Source organism: Mesoplodon densirostris, chromosome 2 (assembly GCF_025265405.1).
Source record: "Mesoplodon densirostris isolate mMesDen1 chromosome 2, mMesDen1 primary haplotype, whole genome shotgun sequence".
In the NCBI taxonomy this organism is placed as follows: Eukaryota; Metazoa; Chordata; class Mammalia; order Artiodactyla; family Ziphiidae; genus Mesoplodon; species Mesoplodon densirostris.
Genome location: NC_082662.1, coordinates 97,777,345 through 97,795,299, shown reverse-complemented (window position 1 = coordinate 97,795,299; position 17,955 = coordinate 97,777,345). Strand labels below are relative to the sequence as shown.

The 17,955-nt window shown below is 42.1% G+C and overlaps 1 protein-coding gene across 1 annotated transcript in view; it reads right to left on the bottom strand.

Annotated features, from left to right (window-relative positions):
* Positions 1 to 10,724, bottom strand: part of EEIG2 (EEIG family member 2) — a 110,152-nt gene extending 99,428 nt beyond the window's left edge. The window contains exon 1 of the mRNA XM_060085982.1: positions 10,507 to 10,724. Coding sequence (XP_059941965.1) covers positions 10,507 to 10,646 — 140 coding nt within the window. The 5' untranslated portion in view covers positions 10,647 to 10,724. The remainder of the gene's footprint in view (positions 1 to 10,506) is intronic.
* Between the last annotated feature and the right edge of the window lie 7,231 nt (positions 10,725 to 17,955).

Sequence of the window (17,955 nt, the reverse complement as noted above, 5' to 3'; positions counted from 1 at the left end):
CAAAATGAGTGTGAAAAGATTAGTGAGGATGAAGATTAAATTTGTAGGTGGAGGGTGTGAGACAGAAAGAGACACAGCCAATAAAAGGAGGCAAGGACTCCTAGGAAGTGAAAGGCACGACTTAACATGATCTCATTCTTGCTCTCCTAGAAGTAGCAGCTGGAGAACCTGTTTTGTATTACCTGGGCCTTAGATATGACACTAACTTGTTTTATATCCGTATTAGAAATCTTAAGGCCATTCAGTTGTATGTATACTCTTCATCCCTGTAATCCACAGGAAAAGACGATAGCGCAAGTCCTGGTCACCTATTCTCCCTGAATCTCCAGACTGCTCTTTCCTACAGTTCTTTTCTTCCTCACCCTGATTCATTCTTCTGTTGCTGCTCTCTTTCCCAACTCATTCTACCACACCACCTGAAACCCTGGTTCCAGGGTTGAACAAACTCTACCTTCTCAACCTCCTCACCTAACAGTCTACTCACTGCCTAAGTGAAACCTGGCTAGCTCGTGAGCACACTACTTGTGTTGAAGCTCTATAGGGGGTAGTGTTCTCCACTCCCATCTTCCACAGGAGGCAGCGATAGCATTTTCCTAACTCCTCAGTGCCACTTACAGGCTGTTACCTCTTTTACTTTCAGCTTGAGGCACATGACATATGGCTATGTCACACTCTTCTTCTCCTAATTAATGTCACACAGAAGTACCTTTCCCTCTCTCTCTCTTTCTCTCTCTCTCTTCATTCCAACACCTGCAATCATACTGGCTATTTTAACACTGTGCAAATAACCTAACACCCTAGACCCAGAGTTCTTTGCCCTATGCCTATCCTCATACCATTTCAGTAACACCTATACCCTGGACCTTGCCTACTCTCTAGACTTTCTCTAGAGAAAGATGCAGGAAAATGCATGCTGCCCTCACTAAAATTCATGTTCTAAATTTCAGTTAGGCCTTGTCTTTGGTCAGCTGCTTCTCTCATTCCTTATAGAAGCTTTTCTGATTTTTTATCATTATCCTCATATCCATCACTTCATCTTTTTTGGCTCCTACTGAGAAAGCTAAGGTCATCAGATGAGAATTCTCTAAAATTCCAGCCCTACCTAAGCTAACCTACTAACTTTGCATAAGTCACTCCTTTGCTCTTTGTTCCCTAGATGCTTGAGTATCCAAGCAAGCCCAGACTCCGTGAAATGACCACTCTCTGCTGCTCTTTATGTGGCGGCAGTAATACACCACTATACTCACGGTACTTCCAGCACACACCATGCTGCTGTTCCTTGCCGCTGTGTGTACTGTTCCTTCTACTGTTCCATCTCCTTCTCCAGCTAGACTTTTTTCGAAACCTTGCTAAAAAATTATCTTCCATGACACTTCCCCTGACCCACCCCTTCCAAAAAAAATTTAAAAAAAACAGTTAAACACTTCTTCCTACCTTTTCTTGTATTTATTTCTACTACTGTAAATTTTACACTGCATGGAAAATTTTTATAGGTAATTAAAAGAACAAATTTGGGTGAAATGAATGGTAGAAACAAGAAGTACAGGAATTGAGTAAGAGGTGAAATCATAGTAGGGCGATGAAAAAAGATTTCGTTCATTCAACAAACAATGAATATTTATTAAGGACATAGTATATGAAGTAAGTGTTGGAGGAAAGCAGTGGGTGGATTGTAGGCTGGGACAGATGTGGGCATAAAGCTGATGAGACATTTGCTCTAGATCTTGAAGAATGCTTGGAATTTCAATCAACCAAAAGAATGGTAAAGAAGAGGTGGAAATAGAGTACCAAGGAGACAGAAATGCACACATATTTGGCTAATATAAACTGACCAGTCTTGGCTAAAATGGGAGGTTTAGAAAGAGCAGTATTAGGAAATAAAATTGAAAGCTTAATCATAGAAAACCTAGAGTTAGCAAGGGCCTTAAGAATCACCTAGGTCACCCATCCTTCTAATGAAGGATAACATTGCTGACAAATGGACAAGGTAGCCTATTCACCAACTACCGTCTTCTTTTAAATGTTACAGATTATCTTTTCTGTTATTATATTGAATAGAAACATGCCATCTTTAACATTTCCCCACTGGTCCTGTTCTCTTCTCTGATGTACCCAGCATAAGTCTATTCGCTCTTTATGGGACAGTCTTTCAAATATCTTTCATTTAATTGACGTGTGATCTTGAACAACCTGTGTTGCTTTTCTGCAGATCAACTTTCTCTTCTCTAAAAGAGAGGAGTGGCAGAGGCTAACTGTCCTCTGATAACCGTCTTCCCCTTCTCTTTATCGTAATTGACTCTTTTGCTGGGCACATGGACACCCAGCAAAGACAACATTTCTCATCCTTCCTTGGGGCTGGATGTGTCCTAGTGCTCAAGTTCTGGTCAACAGGCTGTGAGCAAAAAGGGCCTCCCCTTCCCCTTTCCTCCTTCCCAGTGGCTGGAATTCAGACGTGGGGTGAGCCAACTTAGTCCCCGGGGATGAGAAAAAATATCTGGTTGGGCATAACAGAGCAACCAGATAAAGAGTCAGGGCCCCTGATAACCTGAGGGGTCAGAGCCACCACATCAGCTTGGGCTTTATATGTGAGAGAAATAAATTTCTACCTAGTTTAAGCCACTTGTTATTTTTCAAATATCTGTGTTACAGAACTTGATCTATATCCTAACCCAACAGGAGGTAACACATCTATAAAAAGGATTTTGTAATACATAAAATTAGGAATGTAAAATATACATGTATACATGCTCAATTTTTAGTATTTGAACACCATCGTCTTCCCTTGAGACTCACCCCAGTCTCCTGTTACGAACACAATTCGGGATTCCTCAGAATCTTAATACAGTTCCCTGGATCTCTACTTGATAATATCCCTCAAAGGCTGACACCCCAAATTGAACATTAATTCTTTATAAGCTGTGTACATAGAACAGCATATACTTCCCCATATGACTTCCCCATGTGTTTAATTTGGGAATCTCTGTGTATTTGCCATTCTTAGCAAAGCTACAACAGATCCTTTCTCCAAATATCTGCATGCTTTCAATAAATATTTATAAACTGCCTAGTGTACAAGGCTTAGACATACAATAGTGACTATTAACTTACTAGTGGAAAATGGCATTAATAACAGTTTTACAAGGTACAACAATCTAGTAATGAAACAATTTTGAGGACTTACAACTGGAAAGTCACACCTTGAAAAAAACAGTACGTGCATGAGTACTATGTTTCTCATCTTTCATATACAATAACTTTGGGCAAATCTAAAGGGGCCAGGTCTAATGACTTGTTTAGTGGTGTCACACACTGGAACCAGTTTTCTGAGACTAGCATTCAGAAAAAGCCATGCTATATATATTTATCTACTGTTTTGTTAAAACATAAGAATGAGAAAACATGTAACAAAATTTGAGCGGCAACAGAGTTTTGTGATTAAGAGCATACCCTGGAGCCAGACTGCCTCCCTGCCCTGCCACTTACTAGCTGTGTTAACTTTCAGCACCTCTTTGGGCTTCTGTTTCCTCAGGTATAAAATGAGAGTAATAGCAGTAGTAATAATAGTGATAATGTAATAATAATACCTTCCTCCTAGGATTATTTTGAGGCTGTAAAGGCTTAGAAAAGTTCCTGACACATGGGCAAAGTGCTATCTACTTTTTAAAAAGTACTAGCTCAATTAAGTGTTAGCTACCATTTTCATAGCTATTATAATAATGTGAATAGATGACCTCATTTCTGGTCAGGGTATAAATAATTTTGTGCCATATGGTCAAATAGCATTATTTTTTGTATTTGCTACTTATTAGTAATGTTTTCATCTTAAAAAAGTCAATTTAATGTATCAAAGGGCAAGTTAATAATATACATATATCAAAAGCCTTAAAACCGCCCTTTGACTCAATAATTCCATTTCTAAGTGTGAATCCTAAAAAAATAACAATGATGTGCACATCTTTAAGGATGCTCAATTTAGTGTGTTTATAAAAATGTTAATAAAAAAGAAAGCAAAGAAGAAAGACTATTTCAAAAGGGGCTTTGTTCAGCAAACCATGGAAATCCATACAATGGAATGGTATGCATCTATTAAAAATAAGTCTGTAATTGAATACTTAATGATATGGGAAGATACATTAAATAAAAAAAATAAGTATAGTATGATCCCACTTTAGTTTTTTTTAAAAAGTATGTGATAAGTGTGTGTGGAGGGTGTTTGTGTATATATATGTGTGTGTACAGATCAATAAAGCCTCCAAGGTTATACATCAAAATAATAAGTGATTATCTCTAGCTGGTTCATTTATATGCAATTTCTGTTCTTTTTGCTTTTCTATTTTGTAAGTTTTCCACATAAATATGTGTTATTTTTGCAATAAGGAAAAAAGTTACTAAAAAGAAGTACACAGTGTGCAGTGAACTAAAATCTTGAAAACATGAAGATACTCTGGCCAAAGAGAAAAAATGCCTTCAACTTGTTTACAAAGTAAAAGATCCAACACAGATATGCTCATAAGCTTCCCAGATACTCCCTGAATTCACATGTGGTTTTCTGCCACAAGCTCATGTGAAACTTAGAAAAGTATTTAGCTATGAGCACAAAAAAAGATGAAAAAAATAAAGCAAACTTGGAAATTCTAAAAAAATACAGGAAAATTTTCCCATTATATTTCTTTATTAAAGCAGACCCAAAATTATTAAACTTGTTCTGATAGTCTTAGTAAACCTCTAAAGTGATTTGAATGCTTTTACAAAGGAAGAGTGCTCTGAAAAGATTTTAATGTAACATTCTGTCATTTTGAAAGGTCTTCAAAAATATTTTATTAGGCAATAATTTGGCTTCAGTTTATGAGATTATTATAATCGTACAATGTATTTTCTGAGTGTTTTAACTATCGTATGTAAAAATCTGACCTTTTTAATAACATTTATTACATATAAATACCTTTTTTTAACATCTTTATTGAAGTATAATTGCTTCACATCGTTGTGTTAGTTTCTGCTGTATAACAAAGTGAATCAGCTATATGTAGACATATATTCCCATATCCCCTCCCTCATGTGTCTCCCTCCCACCCGCCCTATCCCATCCCTCTAGGTGGTCACAAAGCACCAAGCTGGTCTCCCTGTGCTATTCGGTTGCTTCCCACTAGCTATCTATTTTACATTTGGTAGTGTATATATGTCAATGCCACTCTCTCCCTTCATCCCAGCTTACACTTCCCCCTCCCCGTGTCCTCAAATCCATTCTCTACGTCTGCGTCTTTATTCCTGTCCTGCCCCTAAGTTCTTAAGAACCATTTTTTTTTAGATTCCATATATATGTGTTAGCATACGGTACACAAATAAGTACCTTTTAAGTCTTTTTTTTTTTTAACATCTTCACTGGATATACCTTCCCATGAGAAACTGGATCCTTCTAAGATTAATTTTCATTAATAATCTTTAAAAGGGCAAAACGGTGTAAGGAAATTTTAGATGAAAAATCCAGTAAGCAGGCTTACTTACAATAGACCAGAGCTAAGAAATCCACAGTAAATATGTCTCCAACTGCTTATCAGCCTGTCACTAAATGTAGTATGTTAAACATATAACTGACCTCCTCTTATCTCCCCAACGATATGTATATTCCCCTTTCAAAACAAAACAAAGATTCTTCCTGGCTTCTTTACTCTGTCATGTCATCAAGGCATCTGTCATAGCATTTTCATTTCATCACTTACTTCCATGAGAAGTCTCCAAGTTCAAGTTCTTATTCACTTCTGCCTGGGTTATTTTAATAGACTCCTAATTTGTCTCCTCATTTCTAATCTATCCCCATTTGAATCCAAAGAGCATCAGCCCACCAGCCAGCTTAAATACCACTTTAATTACATTACAACCTAGCTCAAGAATCTTAGATTGACTTTTTGTGTGTGTGTGTGTGTGTGTGTGTTTTTGTGTGTGGTACGTGGGCCTCTCACAGCTGTGGCCTCTCCCATTGCAGAGCACAGGCTCCGGATGCGCAGGCTCAGCGGCCATGGCTCATGGGCCCAGCCGCTCCGCGGCATGTGGGATCTTCCCGGACCGGGGCACGAACCTGCGTCCCCTGCATTGGCAGGCGGACTCTCAACCACTGCGCCACCAGGGAAGCCCTTAGATTGACTTTTTTTAACATCTTTATTGGAGTAATTAGATTGACTTTTATCCTATAAGCAGTGGAAAGTAAATTCTTTATAATTACATTCAATGTCTCTATCTTCTGCTAGAAGTTTAACGTGAACTCTCTCAGCAGTCAGGCTGATCTATCACCAACTCCTATTGCCAGCTTGCTCAATCAGTCCTCCCACCCACACTTCCTTGTCAACGCCACTTCATCCTTCCAGCATGCACAACTGAAAAGCTGATGTGGTTTTCAGTAACCTTTACAGCTGTAAACAAACTCTTTACCTTCAGAATTTCAACAACACTCACATATTGTGTGACCCACTGATTATACTGTCTCCTATCACCAAGCAATTATCCATGTATGATCTAATTTCATTAAGTAGAGGTAATTGCCTTATAGGCCTTTATATTTGTTGCCCTTGACAGGCAGCTAGAAACTTGGTAAATGCTCAATATTTGGTAAACAATGAATGATCTTCATCTTTAGTTTTTGCACAAAACAAAATATATTTAAATATATTTATAATTTGCTATGTACCTCCAAGGCTTTTCTTTAACAAAATGAATTATTCTTTTACGTAGGTTCATGCATTGGGGTCCCCACAACCACCCCCAGGTTCAGTGATCCATTAGGAGGACTCACAGGACTCAGCATATAGTCCTACCCAGGTCTAAGATGTATCGTACATGTACTATAGCAAAACGATACAAGGCAGAATCAGCAAAGGAGAAAGGGGCACAGAACAAAGTCCTCAGAAACCAAGAGCAAGCTTCCAAGAGTTCTTTCTCAGTGGAGTCATCCAGAACACAATTTCTCCAACATCAAATTGTGACAACACATGTGTCTACCAAGGAAACTCATTAGAGATGCAGTACCTAAGGGTACCCTCCCCCCACATAGGCACCTCCGGGCTGGTCACGTAGGCGCCCTCTGCCTAGAACAGGCCAAAATTCCAGACTCCCAGAAAGTATTCAGCACAAATCACACTGTAGTCTAGGCACAATGAGCCACTCTAAAGTTTGATTCACTGTAGGCAAGTGCTGAACATTCAGGCTCCCGGATGCCAGCAAAAACACTGTAAAGAGGCCTTTCTCAGGAAAGCAGTCTTGGGCCTGCTAAGTTAACCCTTTTCTGTGTAGTTCATTGCATATTTTTATGGGAGAAATTTTAAGTGTTAACTATATTTGATTTATGAGAGGTACAGGTGATTCTTTTAAAAATTAAAATCTAGCATTTATTTAGAGATGCACTGCCTAGACTGGTACCCAATAATGAAAAGTTATACCATTTTTTAAAAAAACACTTAAAACTTCAATGCCTTTAAAAAAAATTTTTTTATTGGGGTATAGTTGCTTTATTTTTTTACTTTTTTAAAGATTTAATTTTATTTTTGGCTGTGTTGGGTCATCGTTGCTGCATATGGGCTTTCTCTAGTTGCGGTGAGAGGGGGCTACTCTTCGTTGCGGTGCCCGGGCTTCTCATTGCGGTGGCTTCTCTTGTTGTGGAGCATGGGCTCTAGGCGTGTGGGCTTCAGTAGTTGCAGTACGCAGACTCAGTAGTTGTGGCTCGCGGGCTCTAGAGTGCAGGCTCAGTAGTTGTGGCCCACGGGCTAGCTGCTCCGCGGCATGTGGGATATTCCCGGACCAGGGATCGAACCCGTGTCCCCTGCAATGGCAGGTGGATTCTTATCCACTGCACCACTGGGGAAATCCCAGAATAGTTTCTTTACCAAAGTTGTGTTAGTTTCTGCTGTACAGCGAAGTGAATCAGCTATATGTATACATATATCGCCTCGTTTTTGGATTTCCTTCCAAGTTAGGTCACCACAGAGCACTAAGTAGAGTTCCCTGTGTTATACAGCTGGTTCTCATTAGTTATCTATTTTATACATACTAGTGTATATATGTCAATTCCAATCTCCCAGTTCATCCCACCTCCCCTTTCCCCCCTTGGTGTCCATACGTTTGTTCTCTATATTTCTGCCTTAAGTTATGCAATTTTTAAATAATTCACATCCTTAGGTATTTCTGGTTTTCTTTCTTTTTTCTTCTAAAATGAGGTATCTTTTTGAAATCAATACTTTCATAGTTGCCAGGAGAAAAAAATTGAAAAAAATTAAGTATAACATGTAAAGGAAACAAACCCTTTCAGACAAGCTCCTTGTCTTCTTTTTAAATGTCAGTTGGTGCCAGAGCACTGTGGTAGCTGTTTTAGGTGCATCGTCTTACTAAATCCTCACAACACCCCCATAAGCCAGTGATGGTTTCTGTTTTATAGATGGAAGCTTGGAGAGGCTAAGTAACCAACCCAGGTTTGCCATGGTGGAGCTAGGATTTAGGTTCAGACCCACCTCATTCCAACATCTTGGTCTTAGCTTTACACCAACTACCTGTACCTAATAAGGAACATGCTCCTTCTTATGAACCACTTCCCTCCAAACTATGGGTGTTGTTTGGCTGGTTATACAGAGCACTACTCTTAACCTAACTGACTTTGATTAAAGTCACATTTTAGTTGGAAGAAAAAGGGGTAAATTTAATACAGGATACTCTGCTTTTTCCTTTCCAATCTTGCAAATTCCAAATCAAATTACACCCCTTGCTTGTTAAAACCATTGGGAAGCTCCCTCTTCAGCACAACACACAATTTTCTCCTTTACATGGCATCAATCTGCTTGAAATTAGAGAGACTTGTATTAGAATTTTGGCATTTCACCTACCAGATGTGGGGACCTTAGGAAAGTTAGTTATGCTGAATCTCACTTTATTCATCTACAAAATGGGGATCCCTACCTCATAGGCTTACTGTGAGAATTAAATATGATATTTAAAAGGTTTAGCCTATACCTATTTGCTGAATAAATGACTGTCTGCAACACCAGAATAACTGATTTATAAGCAAGCCAAACCAATAATCTGAGGGAGAAAGGAGGGAGCAGGGAAGTACCCTGACCACCAGGTGTCACCACTGGCCCAGGAGAGCTGGTCTAACTGCCAGAGTGGTGGGTGGGACTTTGCCACAGAACAGGGTAAGACTGTCATTTGCACCTACACAACATTCAAGAATTGGCTTTGGACTTCATTCAGCACCTTAAGAGCTGGTACAATATTTGCTCAACCATTCTGAGTTACAGTGTTCTCTTACCAATGTGTTAAAAATGATTGTGTAGATGTGTCATCATAGCTTAATCTAAAAAACTATCTTCAGCTGATCTTTTTTTTTTTTTTTAATTCTGAGAATCAGTATTGCTTCATACGTCCTTTGCTTTGGCCAACTAGACATTTACATTTTTTGGCTTTCATAGGCTTCAATATTGCCACTGCGGACAATTATCTGGTCCCAATTCCACAACCCATGGACATTATTTCCTTTACATTATTAATAGGGATGACAGATAAAAGGAAAGCAGAATATTTTTTAGGGTAAAAATGAAGTCCATGAACAGCACATCTAAGCAAAATAAGCATTAACTATGAGCCTTATTCCTTGATCTCAGGAACTTAAAAGTTCATTTTTTAAAATTCCACATATTTTCTCTTTTCTTAAGGAACATTCACCCTAGGAGAGATCTGTCAACCTACAAATACCCCTGAAATGACTCAAGGAACACTACCAGTCCTGACTTCATTCTGAAACCTGCCAACGACACTCCCTGAGAGAGCCCAAGGGCTCATTTCAAAATGAGAGCAGGGCCTGGGCTCTCCTTCTGGTTCTAATTTCTCCCCACTGAGAGCCACTAGTGGTCACCTCAAAACGGGCAATTCAGTGCGTGTTAGCGCGTAACTGGACACGCAGCTCTGAGATGAGGCACAAACTGTTGTCCTGTCTGTGCCAGGGAACACTTGACTCAAGCCTGACCAGGCCTACCCCAGCCTCATCCTGGACTCCAGGGCCCTCCAGTAACCAACACGGAGAAGAAACGCTAAAAGCACAGGCTTCGGTTTAGAGCGGGCGCTCTTGGAACTCGAGCAGTTTGGGTTATTTTTGTTTTAACAACAGCTCAAGTTCCACTTTGCATCTCACAAATATGGAAAGGTCTAAAGAGAAACCAGAAGCATCCTCTCCCTTCTGACCATCGCTCCCATTCCAAGAGAATTTAGGAGGGAAGGGAAGATACTAGGAACCATCTGGAATCACGAGCACAGGTGGCTTACTCCAGCCGAGAACCCATTTGCGAAGCACTTGGCGCAGATCGATACACTCCTGACCGATCTCAGACGGGTCCCTAGAGAAAGAAGAGCTCACGAGGCTGGCCGCCCTCCTGGAGCAAATGGGCCACGGAAAGAGATGCTGCCCATCCAACAAGCCCCTGCGGGGCAGGCGAGGGCGCAGCTGCTCGTGAGCAGCGGCCGGCGCGTTACCTGGGGGACTCGGCGGTGAAGCTGCCGCCGTCCAGCAGCCGCATCTTGCAGAAGAGGACCCCGTTGACGACGGGCACCGAGGAGAGCTCCTCGAGCTCGAAGTCCACCTTAAACTTAAACTTCTTCTTCTTCATCATCATGAGAGCCAGACGCCGGCGAGAGGGGTGCGGGGGCGGCCCCAACGGGCGCCCGGGCCGGCGCCGCCGCTTCAACTCGGCCGAGCCGCGGGCCCGCCCAGCCCCATGGCCGGGGCTGCGAGCTGCGCGTGGAGGCGCGGCCGGGGCCGGTGCCGCCGCCGCCGCCTCCTCTCGCGGCAGCCCCGGCCGGAGCGCGGCGGCGGCCGCTGCGCGGACCCACGGGGAGCGGTCGTGCTGCAGCTCGCCTGAGCGGTGGGCGCCCTTTCGGTGTGCAGCTTGCAGCCGCCGCCGCCGCCGCCCGTCTGGGAGGAGGGGAGGCGAAGCTCCGAGAACCGCCGCTGCTGCTGCCGCCGCCCCCTCAACGCCTCGGGGTTGGCGGCGCCCCCAGCGGCAACGGCCAGCAGCGCACTGCCGGGCGGAAGCGGGAGGGCGGGCGTGGAGGTTCTGGGCGTTAGGGCGTCACGCCTCTCAGGGGTTAATAAAAAGACAAATCCTACCAAAAACGAACTTCCTTCTACAGTTTCCTCTCTGTCTTTCTTTCAGGTTTTGCTCCGCCCCTTTCTTCCCCTTCCCCTCCACTGATATTTTTTTCCCCTTGGGTTTGAGAGTCATGGGTTAATAGGGTTATTCAGAATCTCCACGACGTTGTTTTCGTCAAATTGAAATCCTAAAACTAAAATTTCTTTTAGGTACTCTAAATTCATGTGCCTCCTAATATAAAACGAGGAAGAACAAGGAGAGGATTAAACTGTGTTGAGGACTCAGGCACTATACTGCCACAGGCGTTTTCTCTTGTTTCTTCTTTAATTTCTGTCATCCCGGATAAAAGAGTACAGACAGGATGAAAATAGTACCTTCCTTTCTAAAATTCGTCTGTCTATACCGGGAACTGAAAAGCCTAAAAATAAAGTCTCCATAGATGCATAGCAATTACCTGCCCTCTATAGGCAGGTAGGTGTATGTTGTTACCATGTATATTGCCTACTTGGTTACATAATTTTCGTGTTTTCGGTCTGAGTTATAACCCTCTCCGTAATCTCTCTGAAAGGCTGCCGTTGAAGAGATTCTCGTTCCCAGTTCACTCATTTATTTACGCATTCATTCACATAAAATTTTTTTAATCGCCTAAAATATTAGTCACTGTCTAGACCCAATGATTTATTTTTAAAAAACGCAAAAAACAGAAAAACCCTGACCTCAAGAGTTGTACGATTTAGTGAGAGACATATACAAATCTGTCGTTAAAAAACAAACCTAGCATGTGCGTTTAGAATGAAGAAGCAGTTTGTCTGGAACTCAGAAGCAGGAGCAATTAATTGAAGTTAACCAGTGTTCTAAATTTCAAAGAATGAATAGGATTTGGGGTGTGGGGGGAGGGGAGGTGTTCCAGGTGGAGGAAATGAAGGTAAAGACCCAGGGACAGAGTTTAGGAGTTTGGAGCTGGGGGTTTGGTAGTGAATATAGCTGGTTGGCCAGCAGGACAAGGGGAAGAGGCAGTGAGAAGAGTTAAACAGGACTTTGAGGTTTGTAACTTGGAAAACTAGTTGGACGGCTGGAAGCAGGAGGAGGGCAGGTTGGAAATGGAAGCGATAATGAACCTTTATTTGAACTGGAAGACATCCAGGGAGAGAAGGGCAGCCTTAGCTCAGGGGAGAGGTTACGACTGAATATATGCATTTGGGATTTAGAGCATTTTCCCTGACGGCTGAAGTCCCAAGAATGGATAAAAATTAGTTACTCTGAAGAATATTTAATGGGTAGATGGAGGAAGAGGAGCTTGTGAAGGCACATGAGAACAGAGAAAGAGGAGATCAAGGAAGATAAATGGCCTGGAAGAAAAGAGAGAGTTTTAAGCATTTAACATTCGTATTTATTAATACCTACTGTGTGCCAGGCACTGTGCTGGGGACTAGAGAATACAAATGAACAAGACACACAGGGGCTTATAATACAGATACGCAAGCAGATAAATTAGAGTGGGGGAGAGAGAGGTAGGTCTATGATCTATGCAGAGTAGAGGAGGGCAGTCTGTATTGCTGAGAAGCAGTCCTGGAGGATTTGGACTGAAAAGAAGCTATTAAATTGAAGTCCTAGGAGGTCACCGGTAATCTTGGCAAGAGAAGCCTCCATAAAAGGTGATGGCAAAGTAAGATTAAAATGGTCTTGTAAGCAGATAGGGTAGGGGGTCCCTGGAGAAAAAGAACCAGGCATGGTTTTCTTGACATAAGAGAAGCCGTTTTTGGCCTAAGCCATTTGGGGATCTAAGCGTGGAGACAATAGTTGCCCTTGAACAGGTGTCAGTAATTAATGATCTTAAGGGAAGTGAGGGAATGCAGGACAAAGGGAAAGCAGTCAAGTAACAATAGTTCAGCAATAAAACAGAGTCCCAGTTCCTCTTCAAGGGATATATATTACAATCTGATACTTATTTTTGAGTTCTGCAGGAACTAAGGCCCCTCACCCAGGTGGAGGATGGTAACTACATGCTGAGACCCCAGACTGATCAGAACCTAAGGAATGATGACTTTTTCTGGCTTTGACCAACTAAAGCCTGGGCTCTGTCCACCTTTGCCCCAATTCTATGCTGAATTCTCCTCTGTTCAAGCCCCTTCATGAATACGCATGTACCCTTAGCTTAAAATTTCCCCAGTTTTGCTGTTGGGGAGATACTGCTTTGGGAAAGATCCCCAGTATTCTCCTTACTTGCTGCAAGTAAAAAATCCTTCCTTCTCTTTGTGTCTTTTGGCTCAACACCCACCAAGTGGCAAACCCAGTTTTGGGGTAACAATCTGGGAAGTGAATGGTAGGTAGTCATGAGGGGTAGGTGACTAAATTTTTTTTTCTGATTTTTGTCAGTGAATGAAAAGAGAAAGGACAGTAGCTAGAGGAGGAGGGTTCAAGCTTTTTCAATGACATTCGGGAACTATCCAAGATTTACTGAGTGCTTAATATGTGCCAAGCACCTTGATAAGTCCTAGAGATCTAAGATGCAGTCTCTGTGCGGAATCTTAGGGTCTATCGGAGGACACAGGTAAGTAAGCAGGCAGTTGTGGTACAGTGTAACATTGAATTCTATCTTTACATGACAGTGGGTTAATAGAGGCTGCTGGGGGAATACAATACATTTAACTAGGATAAGTAGGGTTGTGGAAAACTTTCTGGGCTTATGTCTGAATGGCAAGAGTGGGGGTGGAGAGCAGTCTCCAGGAAGAAGGTACCGCGTGTGCAAAGGCTCAGAGGAAGAGAGACCATGCTGCAGGAGGAACTGAAAGTACAGTCTGGCTGCAACTTAGAGTGGGGTGTGGTGCCGCGAATATAATAGGGAGCCATTGAAGTTTCAAAACAGGAATGATCTACTCAGATTTGAAGTATATAAAGATCTCCAGCTTCAGTAAAACTGAAAGAAGGGAGTCTAGTATTCTTTTTTTAGACTCGTGGTTTGATTATTAAACAGCGTGTATGAGTCAAGGTCCAGGCAAGAAACAGACATCATACTCAAAGTGTTTAAATGAGGAAATTTTAATGAAAGGATTCTTTACAGAACTGCAGAGTAAGGAACCCATAGTCTGGTGGGGAGTTGAAAGGAGGGGGGATAAATATCCTGACCTCTCTCACCTCCTGCTTTCTGATTTCCTGCTGGTACCTTGCATGATCTAAAACCAACCAAAGCAAGAGGGCAAAGGAACCTGGAAGATGCAGCTGTTAGAGGATAGCCTCCTGAGGCACAGAAGCGTGGAGAGTGATGGAGTTTAGGGGACAGAAAGCTACCAGCGCACACCTGATTCAGGCAGGGTTACCTGTAGAAACCTGAAACAAAGGGATATCAGTCAGGCAATTCAGTGCTTCTGAAACCTTTGGAAGGGCTGGTGGAGTAGAAGTCAACAGACTGGTGAATTCAAGTCACATCATTTGTGGCAAATATTATCAGATGCCACTAATATCTGGTCCTTCTTTACTTCTTGGGCATATGGGAGTTTACATTTCCCAATCCCCTTGCAGTTCAGTAGGGCCATGTGACTAGATCTAGCCAATAAAATGTGAGAAGTAATATGTCATTTCCAGGATGAGACAGTGACAAGCTTTTGAGCAGTTCTCTAGACTTTCTCTTCCCTGCTACAATTATCATGGAGGAAACCTTGTGTGAAGATGTGGTAGCCACAAGATTGAAGCAGCCCAGATCACTGAGTCAGCCCCTGGAGAACAACTGCCCGCAGCAGCAATAAACTTTTGCCCCCCAGTTGTTTGTTTGTTTGTTTTTTGCGGTACGCGGGCCTCTCACTGTTGTGGCCTCTCCCATTGCGGAGCACAGGCTCCGGATGCGCAGGCTCAGCGGCCATGGCTCACGGGCCCAGCCGCTCGGCGGCATGTGGGATCTTCCCGGACCAGGGCACGAACCCATGTCCCCTGCATCATCAGGTGGACCCTCAACCACTGCGCCACCAGGGAAGCCCTGTCCCCCAGTTTTAATGAGATATAATCGACATGTAATGTTGTATTTGTCCAGGATGTACAACATAATGATTTGATATAGGTATACATTGTGAAATGATTACCATAATAAGTTTAGTTAACATCAATCACCTTACATGGTTACGAATTTTGTGTTTTCGTGTTGAGAACTTTTAAGATCTACTTTCTTAGCAACTTTCAAATACACAATACAGTAAATCTATAGTCACCATACTGTACATTACATCCCCAGAACTTATTTCTCTTATAAGTGGAAGTTTGTACCTCTTGACCCCTCTTCACCCATTTTGCCTAGCCCTCCATCCCTTGCCTCTGTCATCTACCAATCTGTTCTCTGTATCTGTGTTTTTTTTTTTTTTTTTCACATATAAGTGAGATCATATGGTATATGTCTTTCTCTGTCTGACTTATTTCACTTAGCATAATGCCCTCAGTGTTCATCCACGTTGCTGCAAATGGCAAAATGTCCTTCTTTTATATGGTCGAATTATGTCTATATATAACATTTTCTTTATCCGTTCATCCATTGGTGGACGCTTAGTTTCTTTCTATGAGTTGGTTATTATAAATAATGCCGCAATGAACACATGAGTGCAGATATCTCTTGAGGATGGTGATTTTCTTTCCTTCAAGTATATACCCAGAAGTGGGCTTGCTGGATCATTCGGTAGATCTATTTTTAATTTTTTGAGGAAACTCCATACTGTTTTCTGAAGTGGCTCTATCAATTTACATTCCCACCAACTGTGTACAAGGGTTCCCTTTTCTCTACATCCTTGTCAGCACTTGTTATTTCTTTTCTTATTGATAATAGCCATTCTAATAAGTGTGAGGTGATATTTCAGTGTGGTTTTGATTTGCATTTCCCTGATGATTAGTGATGATGATCACCTTTTCATGTACCTGTTGGCCACGTGTACGTCTTCTTTGGAAAAATGTCTATTTGATTCCTCTGCCCACTGTTTTTTTTGGCCGTGCCTCACACCTTGCAAGATCTTAGTTCCCCGACCAGGGATTGAACCCAGTCCCAGCAGTGAAAGCACCGAGTCCTAATCACTGGACTGCCAGGGAATTCTCCCTCTGCTCATTTTAAAATTGGATTTTTGTTGTTGTTGTTGTTTGCTATTGAGTTGTATGAGTTCTTTATATATTTTGGATATTAACACCTTATCAGATATATGATTTGCAAATATTTTCTCCCATTCCGTAGGTTGCCTTTTCATTTTGTTGATGGTTTCCTTTGCTGTTCATGCAGTTAACTTTTGTCAGTGAGAGAGAAACTTTTATTGTATTAAGCCACTGAGTTTGGGGGGATTGCTTGTAACTAAAGCATTAGGCTAGCCTATTCTGACTAATTTACAATGTAGCTGGGATGAGAAACTGAAAATAGGGCACTGCTGCTGCTGTTGCCACCACCATGGAGCCCATATGAAGGATCTAGATGCCACAAGCATGTCATCACAGCTTGCTTGCGAGGTGTTCTGTACTTCAAAGAAAAGGAAATAAGATTGAAAAAGCTTTTGAGCACCCACTTGCCTCAACAGCCGGAAGATAGCCTGAATTTCACTTGCACCTATTTTTTCATAAGTGCATCTATTTGGCTGACCTTATTTGCATCTAGAATTCAAGTGGCAAGGGAGTCTGAGGAATATAATTTTTAGCTTTCCAACTTCTTCAAATAGAATAATGGAATGGAAATTGAGGCAGCAGATCTAAATATCTACCCCAATACCTGTAATAAATTTCCTCAAAGGCAGGGATGGTTTGCTAATCATCTTTGTATCTCTTGTATCTAGCCCAATACCTGGCATTAGTGGGTATTCAATAAGTGTTTCTTGAAATGATATGAATTTATGGACCAATCCTAAGTGCTTTACTTCTCAGGTAAAACGATAAAGGTGCTAGTCATGTGCTAAGACTACTTGTATCAGAGATTTGAGAGATCTTATAGTACCCTCTACTGTGAGGAGGAAGTATAAGTGGTCTCCAACTAAGAGGAGTGGGCAGAAGAAAAAGTAACCATACCGAACAGTTAGAGAATAGTTATGTAAGTTAAAGTTAGGTTCAGCTCCAAATAAAAGAAAACTCAAAACAACAGTGGCTTAAATATGACAGAAGCTCATTTCTTTCTTAATTGAGTAAAGACAGGAGGTAAAGAGTCCAGAGCTGGTAGGAGAGCTCCATGATCATCAGGAACCCAAGCTCTGTTGCTCCATCATCCTTAACGTGTGGTTTTTACCCTATGGTCTAATACGGCTGCTCTAGCTCCAGCCATTTCTCAATTCCAACCAGCAAGAAGATGCAAAGCATGCTCAGAAGGAAGAAAGGTATGCTCCCTCCCTTTAAGAACACTTCCTGGAATATGCACACTCTACTTTTACTTACATTCCATTGGCCAATGGAATGTGATCAGAAGTGATGGCACCAGTTCCAGGCCTGGCCCATAAAACCTCCCACATGTGGTCCTCCCTCTCTTCTGGCATCTACTGTTTGGAATTTGATGTCAAGGGAAACTTTTTTTTTGTGTGTGGTACGCGGGCCTCTTACTGTTGTGGCCTCTCCTGTTGTGGAGCACAGGCTCAGCGGCCATGGCTCACGGGTCCAGCCGCTCCGCGGCATGTGGGATCTTCCCGGACCAGGGCATGAACCCATGTCCCCTGCATCGGCAGGCGGACTCTCAACCACTGCGCCACCAGGGAAGCCCCAAGGGAAACTTTTGAAGTTACATGTTGAAGATGACAGAGCCTGTATAAGCCTGGGTTCCTAGATGACTGTATGGCAAAGGGTTATTCTCTTGCTCCTCCACCCCTAACCAGGAACACTAATATTGAACTATTATGTG